We start from the raw sequence: 21,764 nt of genomic DNA, 5'->3' as shown, positions 1-21,764 counted from the left end.
GAAAAACAAATTTGTTTCCAAACCAGCCACACTGAACACACTGACACAGTAAGCCCCAGAAGTAAAAAGAAAATATAAATTGGAAATATCTCCACCTTCTGAGGTTTTTGGACTGGAATAAAGATATTCTCCTTGAAATATCACAGCAGGGTTACAGTTGAAAACTACAGCTGAGCTGGCTGAATTCAACCTTCAGCTACAGAAGGAAATTTTGTCTCCATTGTTGGTTAAAAGATTTCCAGAAGATGTTTGTTATTGGAACACCAACCAAGTCAAGCAACACTTACTGAACCATCTGAAGCACTTGCTCCAACTTTGTCTCCTGCTGCATTCCAGCAAACCTCAAAAATCCCTCCTGTTCCCCGATAACTGTGAACTAGGGCACCTGTCTAAAAAAGGGACAAGGCGAGTGATTAATACAACAAAATCAAGCACAATTTGTACATGTAACATTCCCCCACTGCTTTGAAAAGCTAAAATTCTCAGAGGAAAGTGGTCCAGAAGAGATTTGTGGACAGTCTCAGCACCCTGTTAAAGAAAGCAGCACAACCATTGCCTCTTGAGCTCCTGTGTTTGATGGGCAAAACTGGGGATGCTCACAACTACTTCCAGTTACTAAAATGATAAAATGAGCCTTTCAGAAATTTATACTCAATGTTCAGTAGCCAGAGATTGCATCCTGCCTGACAACAAGGTCTTTAGACTTTGAACATAACATGCCCTTTTTTTTTGCCAGAAATACAAAACAAGTAATAGTGTCCTTTTTGAGAAAGTTTCATAGAAATACTTTGCCATCGTTATCTTCCCTCAATTTGCATTCTCGTTTGTCAGTGAAATTCAATGAAACAGCCAATCAGATTAGCATGTCTAGACCCAGTCATCATTTTTCACAAAAGCCCCTGTTTTATCAGGAATTTAAAGTTCACAGTTAACAAAGACAAATTTTGGATGAAATATATTCTTGGAGAAACTTTGTTCAATTTTGTTTGGGGTTTTGTTGGTGTCAGTTTTTGGTTTGGATCTTTCTGGCATGGTTTTTTGTCTTTTTGTTTTTTTTGCTAAGACATTGTAAAGACAAGTATTACTTCACCACAGACAACCATTCAAAGAGAGAAATTAAATGTACAGCCATTAAAAGAAATAATCTCAGAACAAAGAGAAAACCAATGTGTTAGCAATGATAAAGCTCTTGTGGCTGAAGTATGATGGATAAGCAAAGTTTGGAAGGATGGAAAAGACCAAAACACAAACTTCTCAACACAGACAAGAGCAATACCTGTGTATTCCAGATGTGTACACATTTATCAAAGGAGCCACTGGCCAGGTACCTGCCATCAGGACTGAAAGCTACACTGTACACAGGTTCTTGATGTTTTGTCAGAGTATGAATACAAATTCCTCTGTCTACATCCCATAACCTAACAGTAGAATCAAAGGATGCACTGCCAAGGAAAAAAAAAAAAACAAACAGATTAATTATATCTCAATTCAACATATTTTTGTTGTTAATACAAATAAAATATGATAAAGTATCTTATGTACTTCAAAATATTCTGTGAACTTACATTTATAGAAAGTGAGGTAAAAAATAATGTTTAACAAGCATTTAAAACCAGGATTAAATAGTACCTTGCTAACATAAGATTGGCATTTGGATTATTTGTTCCTGGTCCTGTAGGACTCCATTTGATAGTATAAATTTCTTTGTTGTGTGCTTGTAAATCATGGACACAACTGTCTTGTTTCATACTCCAGATCTAGGATAAAAAAGGAGGAAAACACAAATTATTTAGCACAACATCGTACTAAAATAGTTTTACATGTTTCTTCTGTATCATTTGCAGGCTGTTATCTTTAGGCCACTCAAAACATTTGCTATGATTGCTAGGTTTCTAGAGTAATTATGCCAAGTTTTATTCCAGGACCTCTCATTCTTTGTGTTCTAAGTCCCCAGTGAGGCTAATGAATAATAAAGGTGCTGCCTGTAAAAACCAAACTGCCTGAGTGAACTGCAAACCCCTTGAAAAGTGCAGGGATGAGAGCAGATGCTGAAATGAGAAGAGCAGTATGTAAATGTTCATGCCTGAGTTGATAAAATACCACGATCCTATTTTTAAATGAACTTCTTGCTACACAGACTGAGTGAAATAAAGGGATAGTAGAGAAATTTTCTGTTTTCATACAAATCCAGAGGCACAAATACCACTATGGCATTTTCCTGACAAATTAGTATTTGCATTGCCAGATTTCAGTGTTCAGTACTTCACAGAGGTCATTAGAGGACTCCAACTCCTGTATGATCATACTCAACAAACAAAATAACTTTATTCTATTAAGAGTTTCCGTGGCTTCTACAGAAGGGATTTGGGAAGGCTTTTATATGGCAGAAATTTTATATGGTAGATAACCACCTGAATGTTATTTTTAATGTCTCAGTAATGCTTTTAGTTCCTTTTTTGTTGGAAAAAGCTACTAGGAGCATGTTTAAGCTGCAATTGAGGTGCATGTGTAAACAAATGGTGCTTTTCAGAACTGCTGCTTTGCTGAAGAGGAAATTGATTTTCAATGTGCAGACAGAATTGAAATTGTATTTCCAGTTTAATTGATGGGATGAAAATCTAGCTTCTCTTCCCAAAACTAGCATAGATGAAGGAGTCTGTATCAGCTGCCCTAGAGAATGTTAAGCTGTAGAAAGAAACTCACCTAGTAAATAAATCCCTAGGCACCTCCCACGTGCCTCCAAACCTGGTATTTATTCCTTCTGCCATTGAAAAGTAAGTGATCCACAAGTGATTAGTGATGTGTAGACTTGGCCTCCAGCACTTGGCTTTTGAGCTAATCCTGAACAAAACAATAACAGCCTGGGCTCCATTTGAAACAGCCACCAAGAAGTTAATTTGCTGAATCCCACAAATGCTGACACATTCCCAGTTGTCACCTCTGCTCCTGGAGAGGGCAGCAGCAACAGCAGCTCAGGCTCCAGACTGGAATTCATCACCCTGGAGTTTCAGCTGTTTAAGTATTAGATACCTGGCTTAAGCTGGCTATTCTGACTCCATGCACTGCCAGTGGAAAACAACTGATGCTCTCAGGGGTTTCCTCAGCACACTTGACTTAAGACACTTAACTTAGGAAAGGATAACTTGCTCTTCAGCAGTGCTAGACAGGGCTGACTGGAGATGTCTAGACATCCAGCTTTAGACTGGAGGCTTTAATGCTTAAGTGTTTGTATTTAGATAAGGTGATTTCCCTTGCCAGAGCCTGACTGTGTGCCAGCAGGAGGGATATGTGGCCACTCATTCAGCCATTCCCTGATTAAATAACAGTGAGCTGGATGGAATTTACTGACCCAAGGGTTACCAGCAGGACAGTGCTATCAATGTAAAAAATGTATCCTGAAAATCTACCAAGCACAGTGCTTAAGGTCCCAGGGAATGGAAAGCATCTGTGCCATGGAAGCAGCACAGGCCTGTCAGGCATGAACAATCTCATTTTTGCTGGTGGCAGGTTTGTAAGGATGTTGGGAGTGCCCTGAAGCCACATGTGTAAGCTGCAGTGTCCTCTGCACTCACAAGTTTGTCCCTGTTCTACAAGAAAGCACACAGCTGTGAATCTCTTGGAGGACAAGTGTAGGTGTGATTGAAAACTGCAGAATGACTCCTGATGAACTGGAAAAATGCAGGAATGCACATGGCCTCAGAAGAAACAGCATGCCAAAGATTTTAACTAGAAAGAAAGGGAAAGCAGAAGAAAACCAGGAAAGGAGCAAGGCACCCATTCCTGAATGTGCTACCTGACATGCATTCCAACTTTACTCTTTTAACCAAAAGCAACCATCAAGCGTGACAGCTTAATGATTAATGACCTGATGCTGTGAACAGCTAAAAGCACCTAATAAATCATGCTCCAAGTCTCAGGCTGGCAGCCTGTAACAAGTCCTCTGGACCAAAGCTTGGCCCTGATTAACAAGGATTTCTAGGATTGCCTAACCTTGTTATATTAAAAAAGAACAAATATAGGACAACACAGCAAGTACAGTGATATTGCTGGGATATCCAGGCTAATGGGAATGCATGCCAGAGCCTACAAAGACAAGGGGACAAGGGCCAGCCCACAACTCCCATTACCTTTAGAGTCATGTCATCAGAGCAGGATGCCAGCAGATTACCAGTTGGGTCCCATTTGATTGCATTTACTTCATTCTAAAAGTGAACAATGAGAGTTAGTTGGAGTCCTCCCTTCCATTACAAAATGATAACTTACAAAAGATAAAGCTGGACAGCAGTTACGAGTATTTGCATAATTGTCAGGATTTGAACACTTAATTTTTATTCACAGCTTTGCCTACAATAACAACAGCTTTTTGCTATCCATTTATCACATTTCCCATGCATTCTTGTGCACCACCTGGTAAAGTTTTGAAGTTACCATGCTTCTTCTCCTAAAGCTCACTCTTGTATCCTGACATTGGTAAAATAAGCTGCACATGGAGGTGAGAATTGTTCTGATAATCACAGACATTGTGATTACCATAGGACCTTAACCACAACTACCTATGTGTGCCTCTACTGGCTGTAACCAATTACACCAGTGCTGGATACTGGTAACTTTACTGACTCACAATCTCTCATAAATAAAAATATCACAGAGCAACCCCCTTTTTGCAGTACTTACTGTGTGACCCTGGAAGGTTTTGATGGGCCTATCTTGTCCTAGTTTACAAACGTGAATACACATGTCTGTACTGCAAGAGGCAAATGTGTTGTTACTCTGCCAATCAACATCTAATGCTGGTGCTAAAAGAAAAAGAAAGATATTTAAAGCTATGGTACACACTCTGCAGGAATTTGATGTACAAATTTAACATGCACCACCTTGGAATAAAAGCCAACAGGAAGCAATCATTAATTTTACAGCAGTTCTGAAGATCTACACTATGAACAGTAAGAAATGCAGCTAAAACAAGTCTTACACAAAATTGAACAAATTTAATATAAGTCATCATAATATGGAACATATGTGAAATCCAAGTTATGCAGAAGACAGTGCAGCAGGACATCAAGCTGTAGTTAAGTCATCTACAAACAAATCTCAGGAGTCAGCACAAGGAACAGGTTCCCACAGCTTCACACATCATCATGCATGAGCTCATCTCCACCAGCAGCTCCTGCTCCTGCTCATGGATGGGTGAGGATTTATTTCCTTTCTTAATTCCAGCATTTGTAAGGTGTGGTAACTTGAAGCTTAATCATGGGCAACATGTTCCATTTGATCAAGCCAGCTATTTATGGCAGACAGCACAGGGAGAGCTGCTTGGAGCAAACGCTGAGTTGATGTTTCTGATGTTTCTGTCATGGCTCTGGAAATGTGGCACGAGCAGATCAAGGAGTGGGAACGAGACATGTTTCTTAAAGGTCCCTCAATGGCACGTCTGCCATCCTCTCCACTCTGTTTTCCAGCTGATTCTGGCAGGATTGCTCAGCAGACAGCCCACAGAGCAATGTGTCTGACCTCCTGCACTGCCACCCCAGCTGGCCAGGGAACAGCTTTCAGCTGGTTTGTGGCCAAACAATCTGGGACAGGGGAACAATGGGATACAATAGGATATGGGGTGGGATCTCTGCAGCAGGAGGATGACAAATGCAGTCCTTAGGTGAGAAACACTAATCCCTGTGGCCTGCCCACATGATTTGTCTGCCAGTATACTACAGAAAGTCAGGAACACTTGGATTATTTATCTCCTATGACTTTGTTGGAACTGCAAGAAAACTGTGAGTTATAAAATCAGAACAAATCCATCTTTGTTTACATTCTCAATATTCCAATATGGGACTATAAGTAACCAAAAACTACCTGTAAGATTCTTAAATTATGCAAATAATCACCACAAGCATCAGATTTTAAAATTTATTTTTAAAAATAACATTTTTGTCTTTTCAGATGACAAATCTGAATGATAAAATCAAGACTTACCAGAATGAAAAGGAAACTGCTGCTTGGCTTCACCAGTGTGGGCATCCCAAATAATTGTGGTCTGTGTTAAACAGATAAATAAACAATAAACAAACTTGTACAAATTTCCCCACAACTACCACCACTCACAAGTATGAGAATACCTACCCTGCTCACCATCACCCAAACCTGCTCTTGATTATACATTTCTAGAGTTTGATCCAGTACTAAAAGAAATAGTAGTAGATGTACAGAAAACAGTAGAAAATTTAAGATTGCATTAGAAAGATGTTTAGCCACAACATTTTGGGGTCTAGAGGGAAGAAGGAATTTGTGGGCTTTTAAACAGTTTTATCCCCTTAGTCCTATTTATATTCTCCCAATCCATTCCACACACCTATTTTAATTTCAAATACTTGTATATTCAAATTGTAGTATCAGCTACTCACTCGTTCCTAAGGAGATGTTATTAACAGTTAGTCACATACTGAAAAATTTAAGGGTGTAATTTCATTCTATGTTGTTCTCTGCCAATACTTTCATAACCTTCTGGTTAAAGAAACCTTATATGACAAAATCAGTATCTTACCATCAGTATATTATATGCCAATAGCCCTGCCCTACCTCAACGATCAATGAAAATTTTAACACCAAATTCAATGGAAGCATGAACTGACCACAAAAAATAATTATGGAAAAGGAGCCTAAGGTTGGGTCACTCCCTCTGCTAAAGCAGAATATTTTTCAAAAGCATAACCTCAGTTTGTCTATGAAGTTTTATTGACTGAATGAGGTTTCTATTTCTTCCTTAATTATTTCCCTGCAAATGAAAGCTGTACTTCCACAAATATTTAAAAATTGGCATAACCATCACAGATGCCAAAAGAGTAAACACATCCTTTCCATGCTTTGAGACATTAAATTTTCCTTCCTTTGTGCCAGCACAAGCATTTATAAAGCCGGCTAATAAAGCAAACCAAGTAAATGCATGCAGGAAAAGAAACAAAAGGAGAAAATGTCCTACTTTACAGTGACACTGCCAGTTTTAAGTGGTTGTACTGAGGTTGCAGTTTGCCACTCTAAGAGAGAACCTGTGCTGACTTCTGCACCTTGAATCAGTTACAGAGGAAAAAAAATCAACTCTCCTTACTCTAGCTATAGTCTATTTGATTCTCTGAATTCACTTTAAGTACATTTCCCATCACTCTGTGCCCTTCCTACCATTCATACATAAAACCTCTCACACTAACAGCAGCTCTGAACTGGAAGACCTTGTAAACCTGAATTTGTTTAGAAATGTGAAATAAAACACAGTCAAACAATGAGCTCTGTGGCATTACTCAATTGGCAGCCCCCCAGTCACATATATCAACTTCCCTTATGTTCCAGCTCTAATCTTTACAATCATTCTCAGGTTTGACTGATATCCAACTCAGCCTCGACCTACCCCTCTAGTACAATTTTTTTTCCTAAGGCTTTGCTTGAAGTGCTTCACTGAATTTAGATGGTTTGGTTTTACAAAGGTTTAATGTTTCTGGTTTCAATACTCTTACTTTCCAATTCAGACTAACATAAATGGGAAGAGATCCACAGACACTGAAATCTAGGAAATTAAAATATCTCAATAAATTGCTATAAAACCCAAGGGAACATAGCTATAGCATAACAAGATCTTTGTAAGCACATATTTACATCCCAAGCCTTTAGTTTCATTTACTTACTTTGCATAGTTTTGCTATTTTGCTTACAGTTAGATTATAACGGTGAAGGAAAGAATTTTAATTTTACCAAAGATTATCTCACCTTGTCCACTCCTGCACTTAAAATGAAGTTTCCTTTCTTGTTCCATTTTAACGCAAATATAGGACCTTTATGTTGCCCTAAGGTGCTGGCAAGATTACCTGAAAATTTATATTGATATGAATACATTAAAAAATAAAAAACTATGCCGTGAGCCACAATATAGGAAAATATATAGTAAATTAAAAAGTATTTTGCTTACCATCTTTAGTCCATATCCTGGCAAAGCCATCGTAAGACCCAGTTGCTAGAAGTGTACCTTCACTCTGCCAGCAAAAAGATTATTTGTTTATTTATTTTTACTGCTTAGGTCAAAGCTAAAGAGCACAAAGCAAAGAGGTAGAATAGATAGGATAGGATCTATGCATAGGATTTATGATGTTTTATTGATTGCAAGTTATTAGAAAGGAGTTCCTGAAGTATAAATGAAGTTACCACGCTGATCAGAACAAACATTTCAGGTGGTGGCACAGAGGCCAGCGCTGCTGTCAGTTAACACACACGTGGCCATGAGGGGCTGGGAGCACTCACGTTCCAGTCCAGCGAGGTGACGTCCTTGTTGCTGGGCACATCCTGCCCACCCTCCCGGATGCAGTGCCGCAGCACCAGCTGCGTGGAGCCGCTCGTGCTGTTCTCGCTCAGGTTCCAGATCCGCGCCGTCGAATCGCCAGACCTGCACAACACCCGGGGCACAGAGATCCTGCTGCTCACACGCGGCCATCCCCTTCATGTCATGGGGACAGCCACGTGTGCCATCATAATGACAGGCTGTAATGTTGTATAACGTGCAATATACCATACACCGGTGACATACAATATGCTAATAATAGGCGACATTATAATATATGCTATAATATGCAACATTATAATATATGTGTCAATATAATATGTATTATCTATTATTTTACATACCATTTAACATAAACAGTATGGAAAATAACAGAATATATAATATATAATATATATCATATATTATATATTATATATATGACATATATAAAATATATAATATATATAGCTGTAGTCTTACAAAGCACTATAAATAGTTTTTTATATATATTACATATACACATATATTTACATTCTATATATATTACACACACATTTTTGTTACATTTATATACTTATATATTTTATATATATTACATATGCATATAAATATGTATATACATACATAGTATGTAATATAGAATAGATAATATAGAATATAATGATATATATGTGCTACACAATACGGTATGTGATGTATACTATATTATATAAATATATAAATTACAATTATACTCATATCTAATATATAATACATATTATATATAATCATACTTACATATTTATATAAATATAAACATTTATATTTCTACTTATATATATATTTTATATATTATTTATATATGGTAGCTGTACGTTATGGTACATTGATTTTATTATATATTAATTAAGAATAATAAATTCAGTTTCAAACACTATTCTCTAAAGAACAAACGTCGTAGCATTTGATGTTTGGGGCAGGTGTTCCCTGAGCCTTCTGCCCTTCCTGTGCATAATCATCAATAACAATACATAATAACAAAAATAAATAAATAAATAAATAAATAAATAGTAATAATAATAATAATAATAATCATCATCTCCAGCATGCCCCAGCACAGACACTCCACACACACATGGGCAGTGCACATACCCTGAGGCCAGAAGGTCACTGACGGGATTCCAGGCACAAATGAACACTTCGGACTCGTGGCCACGCAGCACCACTGCCTTGTTGGGAGGGATTTCCACATCTCCATCTACTTCCATCATATCCGTGTGATTATCTGAATTATGGGAAACAACAGTAAAGAGAGGTGGATTTTACTGTTTTGGGACGTTGTGACTCCTGTATGGTTCAGATTCTTCTGCCATGAGTGCAAGAATTCACAATTTATGTGATTCAAAAATTTGACAGAGCTGTCATGCTCTTTTATTTTTTTCAGTTCCAATTAATGAAGCACTATAAACAGATGGGGAGTTTCGAAGATGTGAGAAAGCTCTTCGCCCCTGTAAACCTTCACATCCAAATGGATTTAAATTTGGAGTTTCAGAATCAGGGCCAAAAGTGAATTTTTTGCTATGCTAAAAAATAAATGCTGTTACAAGTACTCTGATGTTCAGGCCCAATACTGCATAGTACAATATGTTACTAGTCTAGCTTGTGCTGTAGGAATACATTTATAACACATTCATTTTCAAAAATCTCTTTTCACCAATTGCAGTCAAACAGGTTTTAAATCTACATCTCCAACACTCCATTTACAAAATTCCTTTAATGAATATAATCACATTTGTTGATAGAGTTAACATAACCAAGATCTCAAACTTCATCAGCAATTACCATGGAATTATGGCAGTGTAACTTTCTGCATGGAAGTGAGATTGAAACCATATTGTTCTGCAGAACATACTGGGGGTAATTCAACTGACAAAACAGTTTTCTTGGCATCTACCATCAATCATTTTCTATTATTAAAAATAAATTCACAATGAGTGCAAATACAGAATGTAAGGAATGCTGCACAGTTCACCTGCTCCATATTTATTCACTGCGGTTAAAGAAATCATTTCACAGCTATTGCTTAATTTAGCATTAAGGGTTTCTGTCACTGCTTGTGCATGTGAGAAAATAGAAAGGGCTATTAAAACAGGAGTATTTTTTCAGAAAGAGCTCCACATAAAGCATTGCTTCAGTCAGAGGATCGATGCCAGTCTGAAGTGCTGTACAGCCAGCAGGGGTTGCTGGTAGATCACATTTAACAGGGCTGAGATCCGAGGTCTACCCTTCCTCTAGCCAGCTCACAGTTATCAATACTCCTTTGAGATTTTGAAATTAAAGCATCAAAGTAGAGACCTCATTTGTTTCAGCCAAAGAATGTATTTCTAGCTTTTTATCATATATGCAAAAAAAAAATCTAGTAAAATCAGGCTGTAAAATTTGTACATGGCTCAATATTAATATTCTCTCAAAAATGCCATTTCTTCAGGTGTTTTTACAGAAAGAATTGTAACTCCCACACTTAAACATGCAATTCACACTTCCAGACGAGTATTTTTAAAATGACACTGTAATGCCTGACCCCAACTTTTCCATCCTAAGCCTCACTGTAAGATAGTTCCTTTGACCAGTGATGACAAACAGAACTCATTTATTTCACCAATCACAAATAAAATGGAATTCATGAATAAAGCAAACCTGAGAGCAGTTGCATTGAGCAATTTTGAATAGCAAATAGTGAAAACTGATATAGATATAAGAGACAAGGAACACAGGGCTTGTTCCAGCAACCCTGACCTCGGTATCACTAGAAGAGCCAGGTACAGCTCTTGGATCCATGGGTTTTACAGAATTTTTTGGAAGGAGTTTGCAGAACTTCACCAGCAATACTCAGTTTTAACCAGCCATGGATTGGCAGACTCCTTTCCTCATTCCTTGTACAGGACTCAATTTTGTTTTTCTTTTTATGCAAGGGAAGACTGGACTGTGAATCAATGAATTCAGAACTCTGACTCCTGCAAGCCCAGATATCAAAAATGGGGACAAACAAAGGTGAGACATGATCTGCTCAAGTATGATCCATGATGAAGGAATTCTCTGCAAGCTGACGGGTTACTCCAAACTCCACATTTTTACCTCATTGTCTGAAAGCTCATACAATGATAAACTAGGAAATGCAAACCGAGCTTAAAGCAATTTCTGTCTCAACTTACTTGCTATAGTGTGTGCTCCATTCTCCTCTCCATTTGCAGTATTTTCTCCATTTTTCGCTGATCCCTGTTGGTTGGTGGCAGCTGCAGCTGCAGCAGCTGCTGCCTGCTGTTGTGCAAGTTTGTCTCTGTAGGCCTGTTGTCTTGTCTGTACCACATCAGGCATCACTGCATCTATCAGTGAGAGAGACTCTATCGGCCTACCATCAAACAAGGTACCATCCTAAATTACAGCACAGGGAGAAAAGGAAAAAAAAAGATAACACCAAGTAGGAATTAACATTACGGGCAAAGATTCCAAGCAAAACTAAAGAAAACGCTTTGATTTAAAATAATAAAGTGGTTTACATATGCTGCTGGAAGTGATATCTCATCATTGTTGTGGTCAGGACTGGAATTTTAGTCTAAAGTTAAGTGGCCACCATAAATATGCAAAAAAAGCCACTGCAGGCCTCTGGGAGAGCCTGTGGAATCAGAAGTTACTTGTTTTGATTTTGCTGAATTGTCTGCTAAAGCAAAAAATTCTGTAAGCTATCTATGAATATGATTTCAAACATGAGTGGCTGCAGCAAAATCTAATGGTTTGTTTGAAGCAGAGCTGCAAACATTGCAACTCGGGTCACTGACTTGTGAAGTTATAGTCTTATTAGACTAATACTTTCCATAAACATATTATCTGGGGAGTTGACTAGTTTTCTTCCTTTTTTTAAACTGTGCTGGCATGCTTTCAAACAACAAGGAAGAATTTTATCCTGAAATGGACAAGACCCAGTTAAAAATACTCTTATACATATGCTAGGGCTTTGTAAGGATCTATTTTTAGGGACTAGAAGGATTCCTTGCAATAAATATAGGGTCTTCTTCTTCTACTCCTATCACTTACTTTATTTTTCTGAGGCTTCCTAAGGGAAAGGATTTGTTTCACTAGGACTGTGAAAACCACACAAACAGCAGACATAAGGGAGACTGGAAAGTGAGCAGAATTAATGGGGAAAAAAAAAAGGTTCCTTCAGTAATCTGACTGACACACAGAAAGGCTTCTCACCTTCCAGGCACAAATGAGAATGGAAATTGAAGGAGAGTGTCTGCAGCATCAGGCAGGAAGATACATAGCTTTCTGTACTGCTGGAATAACCATTTAAACATCAAATTTAACAGATCCTGCTCAAGATGAATTAGCCAGCAGAGGCAAAAGGCAAACTGGCATATACCTTCAGCCTTCCTGCCACAAATTCAAACCCCCTCCTTGGAAATCCTGCCTTTGGGCTCACATTACTTCACTGTGATGACACAAGAGTCCAAACAAGAGCTGCACAGTGCTCTCCCACCTCCCTAGTGCCTAACAAACCAAAAAATGGAAGAGATTGCTGGCCTCCATTATTATCCTACTGCACTGGATGCACTAGAACCTTAGAGGAGGGTAAAAACTCTGCAGACAATGGACCTTTAAGCAACAAGTCAGAACACCATGGCTGGTGTTGTGAGGCTGCCCTGGGCAGAACCCCACCCAGTTATGTCACTCCACTCTGGTTCCACCACTAGAGTCGTGGGGAACACCAGCAGAAAGGAATCTGAAGTGAAAGTAAGTAGATAGGGTACAAGAAAGTTAAGCAAAAATACTGACATTCAAACTTACTGCAAAGCAAGGACACAATGCTCCTGCAGGCAAGGCCTCCTTACCTCATTAATACTGACTTCTGCCTCTACATACTGCAGACCTTTCTGGATGATGGAAATCAAAGCAGCTGGTGGCACCAGAGCACCATTTATATTAGACTGGCTGATATGGCTCTCTATACCAAAGGTAAATGCTGAATGGGAAAACCCTAAAGACAAGGCAAACACATCAGAATTGATTTACAGACAGACAATGCTACTTGCTGTACCACAGTAGGACCTTCTGTTTAACACCTGTGCAAATTATACAAAGTAAAATGCTATAGAATGCTTCTAAACTACCAAAAACTTGTCAAAACACCTAATTCCCTTATAGTTTAAGTGTACAAAAGGAGAAAAGCGAAGCTCATATATAAATACAACAATTATTAATCACAGTATCAATGACAAAACATTTGTGCATGAATCAACATAAAATATACTATTCACTACAGCATTTAAATGTATTTATATGTTCACAAACTGCATGTAAGTATTGTATGATATGTAGTATTTAATAAAAAATATACATATCCAAGACACAAGACTCACTTGCTATTTTCACTCACTGATTTGATACCCATGAAAGCTAAATGGATCTGTATGTGAACAGAATTCAGCTCATGCTGCAGTGCTGCCATAACTGTATACACTCTGCCATTTAGAGCTACATCAGCACTGTGCACTCACTGATAAAAAAGTGGCAAACGTGGTGCAGCAATGGTAGCTGCTTGCTATTTATTTGATCACCTTGAAAAAGTGAATTTAAGCTACAGAAAAATAGTTGTTTCAGCAAGTTAACTATTGTCATGGCATTTTTTCTTCAACCACTTTATTTTTTTTTCCTTTTTCCCTGTCAGGTAAGCAAGAAGCTGCCTTCAAACTTTCAAATGAAGATGAAGCAATTTTGTAAGTTTGGCTTCTATGACAAAAGCAATCTGCAACTGGAACAAGAGTGTGTAGTAGTTTTCAGAAAATTCAGGCAGAAAAATGAGGTTTTGCTTTCTTTTGACAAGCAGAAACTGTAAACTCTGCCATCCACCATTGCTTCTGGTGTTCCTCTCCTCAATTTGGGAAATCCATGAGCAGTGGACATATGTTGCATCAGTCAAATGCATTTCCAACAAGCCTGAAGCCACCCATCAGCAATCACTAAACAAAAACTATGAATCAAAAGTTGAAACAGCAAGGTAAAATATGAAATATGTGTATATTTTCTTATATATCTATATGTATATCCAGTCTTAAGATTAAAGTGTATTTTTTGCTTTAATATGCAGACTTCTTTTATGTACTGCTGAGATCATATTCCCTCCTGACAGCTGACAATCATCACTTTTTCATTTACTGGGGCATGCCCTGACTTCCAGTCAGATCTTCCCATTCTGAATGTAGGCTGTGTTAAGCAATCAATATCACAGTAGTGAGTAAAAGATGATGTTGTCCCTTACAGAGCTTCACGAATAACCACCACCACAAAACTCCCTGAAGCCATATGGCTGCATCTAGAAACCCAAACATGCAACACAAACTCAAACTGCTGATCTGACTGGGCTGGGGAAGCTTTAAAAATAAGGGAGCACTGCTGCATTCTTGTGTTGTGCAGACACAGCCAGTGTGCAGGGATATGATAGGAAAAGGGTTTCTTTTCACGTCTGACAATATTCAAGTGTCTTTTGCTATTTCTCCTGAGAAGCAGGAAATTCTGGCTACTCAGAAGGACAAGATCCTCCAAAAACAAAAAAAAAAAAAGGTCCTGGAGGGGATGAGGCTTTTGGGAACCCAAGGGTTATTCCTGTAAAAAAAATCTGTTCATCTCTATTTAGAGTCAAGTGGTACAAGTCAGAGTCACAGTTGTCACTTCTTCCTTTGAAACTCAGCCACATCTGCCCTCCCAGGGTCATGTTCAGGCAAGGAATTTGGCTACACAAGACCAGCTGGCAGGAGCTCCATCACTCCAAAACAACAGGAAAAAAGAGCATCTTGCTGATCTTTCTATTTTCTTCTTCAAGCAGCCTTGAAGAAAATGGTGCAAAGTGCCATCATCACCCTGCGGAGAAGTGATCTCCAGGAAAATGCATTTTAGCAATCGAGTGAGTCCTTGGCTGCTCGACTGCCATCTGAAGACTCCAAATGACTAAATCTGATTAAGTTACAGAAGGTAACTTGGCAGGAAATCACTCTCTTGTTGAGAAGAAACACCAAGAAACAGTTCAGACAGAATCCATGCCTACTGGCAAAATAATTAAATGAGCCTGTGTTTGCTAAAGCCAGTTGCAGATGAAGATCAAATAAATTATGCATTGTTTAATAAGCAGAATTGTAAAAACTCACCTGACTCTTGCAAGTATCTATATACCAGGAAGTTAACCTCATCACTGCTTATACTCATCTTTATTCCCAGTTAAACCATGAGGTCACAACAAAGGACACAACCCTGCAAATAATAAAAAAAAAAAAGTAGGTCAATTAAATACTTTTAGTACCTAATAGGTATTTCCCAACAAATGCTATATTTATAAAGTAAGTAGTTCCCTGGCAGCACAGACAATGGCTTTATTTTATAATGCAAATAAGTCTACTGGAGTCATTAAAAAGTCATTTGTCTCACCACAAAATAAAGGTCAGTAAATTAAATATTAACAGGCTGGATTCTCATATGATGGAAGTTGGTATAGACTGAGGGACTCTTCTGTGTAATACCAGTACTAAAAAAGGCTTCCTATCACAGGTTTTAAAAAATAATCGAGTTTCATCCAATCTACATTACTGCTATGGAACACATTTCCTATAACACGGGTCTCTCTCTGCCTGGTTAACAAAGACCAAAACCTGGTTTCACACTGGCATCCAGGCAGGTTCTCACTTTTACATTCTTATCTACTCCAATTCTCAGGTATTCCTGCTCTAGTGAAAAGGTGCAGAACAGTATGAGGTACATCACAGTGTCTGTTCAAACAAGCCCAGCTAATCCCACTGAAGATTAGAAAACATCTCAGCCATACCTTTTGGCTTTGCAAAAGTAATTCTTGACATTAGAAACAAACTTTAAACAGTTCATTTTAGTAACATTTCCCTAGGGTTTCAATCAGTGCTTCAAAAATATTGATAGGATATATATTTACACACACACCCACAATTTTTTTCTTGATTTTAGTAATGGCAAATATTTAGAAAGACAAATCATGTATAAGATGATATATACTTTTGATTATAAACTTGGAAAATATGAGGAAACAGCAGTCTTTAAGACATGAAGAGACAGAATACAGTATTTTTTCTAACTCAAAGTATCATTTTTGCGAACATTCTCATGATGTCTGAATGTCTGAAAACTCTGACCTTTCCAAGTAAACAAGCATAAACATCGGCTTTCAGAGCATTTTATGAAATAATGTCCACCTCCTGTTCCAATTATCTGTCCAGCACTTTCCATCAGCAACCCTTCCCAGGTTTTTACCCAACTGACCACCCCATTGCTTCTCCTACACTGGAGTCTGAGAAGGCAGAGTGACCTCCCTACTGTTATTTGACAAAGTTTTACCTGGGATCTGATGTAAAAAAGTACTAGAGAATGACTTTTCCTAAAACTCCAGCCACATGGCTGCATGGACAGTCCACTTGCCACTGCTGCTCCAGTGCTGAAGCGTTGAATACAAGACACAATTCAACACCTCATGACTAGAGGCTAAAGGATGAAAATGAATTTATTTGCCTCACACCATGCATGGACATCCCCCAGAGCTGCCCCAGGCATGTGGTCATCCAGCTCATAGCCATGCTATGGGGGAGATGGCTTTAGTTTCTTAAGAAAAAAAAAAAACCTGCAGTTCTACTTAAATAATTATCATTTCTAAAGAAAAAAGCTGCCCCAAGACAATGACTTCTAGTAAGTGCAACATGACTGGTACAGGAATGTACATTGATACCAACCCTAGCACACCCCTCCACAGCCCCAGCCACATCTGGGGTACAAGACATCCCTGCCAAACTCCACTAAATACTTTGAGGACTTGTTTACTGAGCAGAATGTTAAATGAATGGCATTTTAGCCATTTCATGCATTAGCAACCAATTCCACCATGTGCAGGACCAAACATTGATTTTATTTAGCTAAGTTTTGTTGCCATACATGGAGCAAATTATCTTTCTTTAAGACTGTTTTTTACAGAAAAATGCTGTAGGAAGAGAAACAATATTTTCCTTCAGAGGAGAAGGTAATTAACTTTAAAGAGCCTCATAAAGAAGGTTTTTTTACATTATGTACACACACACACAAATGGCAGTGTTTCTTTCACAGGTCTGTCACTGAGTTTCAAAATCTTGCTGCATCACCAAAAAACGATAGATCAAACCACAGAAATCTGATGAAAGTGCTATTTGTCACACAGAGAGGTCCTGAATTATTTATATAAAGAGGGCTCCCCCCTCAAAGCAGAGCCGTGCAGGTGCCACATCAATTCACCTGTTACATAGCTGGGTAGCTGAAGGAAAAAAACAAAAACCCAATGTTTTGCTTGTCTCTCAGAAGTGCTGTGCACCCCACCCGAATCAAAGGAGGCTCATTTTTCCAAGGCTGGCTCTCAGTGTTTTGCACAAACAGCTCAGGTCCTGCCTGGCCATCGGGAGGTGGCACTGCAGCACCGGCTGTGGCACCCTGGCCACCAGAAAAACACAGAAACAGCCCCATAAATACCCTGACGTTTGCCTGATGAGGGGCTTGAAACTGGAAAGCTAAAAGGTACCGGTGTTTTACCAAAATACTGCTTTCTGCATGTTTTCAATGCTCACTTACATTTTCTGGAAGGGCTTTTCTGTGTTTCACCAACGCCAGGCCCTGCAGCTCAGGCAGAGCCTGGGGACAGTGTCCCACAGCCAGGTGACACGAGAAATGTCAGAAGAACGAGCAGCAAACCACCTTCCTTCCAACCCAAAGCAAAATGTCAGGTTAAAGAGAAAATACAGTAGAAGGGGATACAATAATTATTTCTCTTTTACATACTCTGAATTAACACCAGGCTGCCAACTCTCATATTGTTTGTGACAATGGACCCATGCATGTACCCCTCATCCTAAAAAAATTACTTCATCAATGCTGACTAATTCCCCCCAGATTCACTATTTCCACAAGCAATCAACTACTCATTTCGGACACTTTAATAGACATGATTATTGCTCTTCATTTTATATGCAGAAATTAAATCACTGAAAAGACACATAAAAATGAGACAAAAGTAAGAAGTTAACATGTAACTCCTAGCAGTCTTAGATTTGTAGCCAAATTTGCATAGGGACCATTAAAATATCTTAAGATATTTGCAGCTTTATGTCCTAAACCCATTCTAAAAATGTGATGAGATCCTTAAGGCCCTTTTTTTTTTCCTTGCCCTTAGAAACATTTCAGGTCTTCCTCAAAACATTCAGTGGAATTACATGGTAAAGTATGATGCACCCACACTGCTATTTTAGAGCCAATTATGCTTTTAAAGGAAATCTCTCCCACTTGCCTCTACTTTTGTTTTGCACCCTGGAGCAGGCACAGCGCATGTGAAGCAGATTTCTCACTGCTAAAACCAGGATTAAATAAATAAATAAAATACCCCCATGACAGGTAAAAAAAGGATGGGCATGAGAGCTTATGAATGATGCTCAAATTGCTCATGGGATCACACCAGGATCGATATTCCCTGCTCAAAAGAAAGTCCATTTCAGCAGTCATCTTCCCAGGTTTTATTTCCCTTCCCAGAGGATGGGCCTGCAGTTTGTAACACCGCTGCTCAGTTAGAATCAGCACAACATCCAGATATCCCAGGTAATTTTTAAGACTGCTACAGAAAGTCCCTAAAGTCCCAAAATTTATCAGGCATAACACACATCAGCAATAAAAGCCAACTGTCTATAGTGATGCTAGCCTTGAGATTTACTCAGTAACAGGTCAGGAGCAGACAGGACACACACCTGTGCTTTAAACAAACTGACCCACTCACATTCCATGCCAGGAATCACACAAAAAATCATTTGGAAGCTACTTTTTTCAAAGGAAACGAGGTTTCTATCCCAGAGACAGCCCCAGCTCTGGCTTTGCTCCCGGCTGGCAGAAGTGTGTCTGTGTTTCTGTGCCTGTCCCAGAGCAGACAGGGCTCACCCCAGCACCTCTGTCCCGTGAGGATCACTCACACACTTCATACCTGGGGCAAAAACTACAACTAAAATCCATTAAAAAGGAGACTGCATTCCACTCTCACCAACACCAGATCTAATCAGTGCCCAACAGTGCAAACCTGGCTGTGCTTCTGACAAATCATTATTCCACTCCACATGTTTGTGCTAGCTTTGTACTCCTTGTCCAGGTTCATGCCAAATGCTGGAGAACAGATGCCACTCGATATGGCTCCTGGCCTAACAGGATTTTTAGGTTGTTTAGGGATTTTTTTCCAGACAAACCTGAACTGGCAGAGAAAGTTTATACATCAGATTATTACTGGATATCTCTTAATCACCATTTGATAATGTATACTGGAGTTACACTACAATTAGAGCTATTGTATCATCAAATAACAGCCTAAGAAAGTGATATTTCTGCAGTTGTAGTTGGGCTCCAACACATTCCCAATAGGTAGGATAACAGGAAAACCTGACAGGCTGCTGTGAATAATAATTCCCCAAAACCATACCAATCATGATTTTGGTACCAGATACGATATGTTAAAGGGAGCAGCTAATGCTCTGGGTAGCTCTGAAGAATGCCTAATGTTCAGACATAAACAGACTGCTACATTTATCCATGGAAAACAGAAGTCTGGCTACAGAAACACTAAAACCCCTACAACAGAAATATTGCCATTAGAGCTTTTATTTTTTTCCTCTTTTGCAAGAAATCCAGACAAGTGTTTTGCTAGCATACGTGCACATAGACATTTTATCAATTGTTGCTTAAGAGTATTTCTTGGTTTTAATGGCCATGATGATTAAAATGAAAAGAGCACAGGATGCTGTTTCAATCCAGCCACTCAGACCAAATTCCTGGATGTGTGAGGTTTCAGCAGGATTTCTTTCATATACCAAAGCCACCACAGGTTACAGGACTGGAAATTTAAACCACAAAACACTGTTCCTTGTGGCTGCTGTTCTACTAAAGCTCTCTCCAAAAAACATGGTGGGTCCATTCCCAATGGCTGAGGAAATTCCTAAGTTTACATCCAAAGAAGAGTTCTGCATAGCCCTTTAGAAATGCTTTATAAAGGAAAACTCATAAAATTAATTAGTGGCTCCTTTATATCAAGCATGCAGTCTACGACTCGGGTTGCACATCCTTCTGTGTAAGAATTTATTAGATACCAATTTCAATCAAAAGAACATTTTGTCACACTGTAAAAAGAAAACAAAGGTTGACTTTTCTTCCAAGTGCACCAACTACTTGCTCTAAACACTCCTATTTGCTCTTTCACATCTTCACTTGAGTGATGCCAGCCAATATTGAATTGGGCACAGTGCAATTGAACTCTTAGTAAAGTTTTCCTACTATCTGATGATCTGCAGTTAGAAATTCTATCATTCTGAATGAAAAGAAAAACATTTTTCAAGTTAAATGCCCAAGTGTTTTCTGTAATATCTCAAAATAGTGCTCTCATTTTCTGCATTTTTACCTGTGTCTTTAAATTGCTAGTAGGTAAATGCCCTTTTGTTTAAGATTTAATAACATGTCAGATGTGCACTTGTAAAAAAATTATCAGTAATTTTATCTTATCAGCCTTCTTACTGACTTCTCATATCAGGCTTTGCTAGTTTTCCCTCTAGTAATTTAAACCAAGAGATGTTTCTCATGTTCATTGTTTAACTCTATTGCTTTGCTTTTAACCTCAGGAATATAGCTTAATTTCCGAACACTAAAAAAAATAACTTTTCCTTTCCTCATCTGAATTGCCTTCCTTAGCTCAGGCGATAAATATTTGTATTCTGTACTTCAGCTTTAGTGACCTAATTTATGGCAACAGTCTCTGCCTTTCCATGCCAATTTGAGAGTATGAAGAATACAAGATGACAAAGCCAGTCTGAAATCTTCTGAAGAAAAAGAATTACAACCCTGAAAGGGAAGAGAAGGAAAAAAAAATAAAAAACAAACAAAACCCACAACAAAACACAAAATCACCCAGAACCTTGGCTAAAAGTAAGTTACTGTCTACTTATCTGAAAAATGCAGCCCAGTCCTGAGTACAGTTACAAAATATGCTGCAGATGAAGCCCATTTGTTGATTTTGCCTAGAGCAAAGTAGTATTTAATTACTGAACTCCAAATCTCCTCCCCAAAGTCCCATGCTGTGTGACCCAGGAGCTGGAATTCCGGATGTGACAGCACAGACACAAGCAACAGCACATCCAGTTTTGTGTTTCCACAGCTAAGGCTGCAGAGCTGCAAACTTCTGGGCTTTCTGCAGTTGAAAATACACCTTCCTGGACAGCTATAGGGCATCTTGCAGTGATTCTTGGCAGCCACATTTTGTAAATCCCTAGGCTGACCAAAGACACAGTGGTATTGACACTTTATTCAACACTTTACGTTCTTAAAACCTTTTTTATGCTCATTATTACAATGCAACACCAGAAGAAATTATGTTTGG

The 21,764-nt window shown here is 38.6% G+C and overlaps 1 protein-coding gene across 5 annotated transcripts in view; it reads right to left on the bottom strand.

The window, feature by feature from the left end:
- The window catches only part of TBL1XR1 (TBL1X/Y related 1), a 108,625-nt gene that overhangs the window by 6,960 nt on the left and 79,901 nt on the right, over positions 1-21,764 (bottom strand). For all 5 annotated transcript variants that reach the window (XM_063167286.1, XM_063167287.1, XM_063167291.1 and 2 more), the window contains 13 exons: positions 15,481-15,583; positions 13,171-13,316; positions 11,494-11,713; positions 9,434-9,566; positions 8,284-8,425; positions 7,955-8,018; positions 7,756-7,853; positions 5,974-6,034; positions 4,675-4,796; positions 4,128-4,202; positions 1,630-1,757; positions 1,277-1,442; positions 288-389 (listed from right to left, as the gene is read on the bottom strand). In XM_063167286.1, the coding sequence (XP_063023356.1) occupies positions 288-389; positions 1,277-1,442; positions 1,630-1,757; positions 4,128-4,202; positions 4,675-4,796; positions 5,974-6,034; positions 7,756-7,853; positions 7,955-8,018; positions 8,284-8,425; positions 9,434-9,566; positions 11,494-11,713; positions 13,171-13,316; positions 15,481-15,538 (1,515 nt within the window). In that variant the 5' untranslated portion in view covers positions 15,539-15,583. The remainder of the gene's footprint in view (positions 1-287; positions 390-1,276; positions 1,443-1,629; positions 1,758-4,127; positions 4,203-4,674; positions 4,797-5,973; positions 6,035-7,755; positions 7,854-7,954; positions 8,019-8,283; positions 8,426-9,433; positions 9,567-11,493; positions 11,714-13,170; positions 13,317-15,480; positions 15,584-21,764) is intronic.

Source organism: Melospiza melodia, chromosome 12 (genome assembly GCF_035770615.1).
Source record: "Melospiza melodia melodia isolate bMelMel2 chromosome 12, bMelMel2.pri, whole genome shotgun sequence".
Taxonomy (NCBI): domain Eukaryota; kingdom Metazoa; phylum Chordata; class Aves; order Passeriformes; family Passerellidae; genus Melospiza; species Melospiza melodia.
This window is presented reverse-complemented; position numbering and strand designations above follow the sequence as displayed.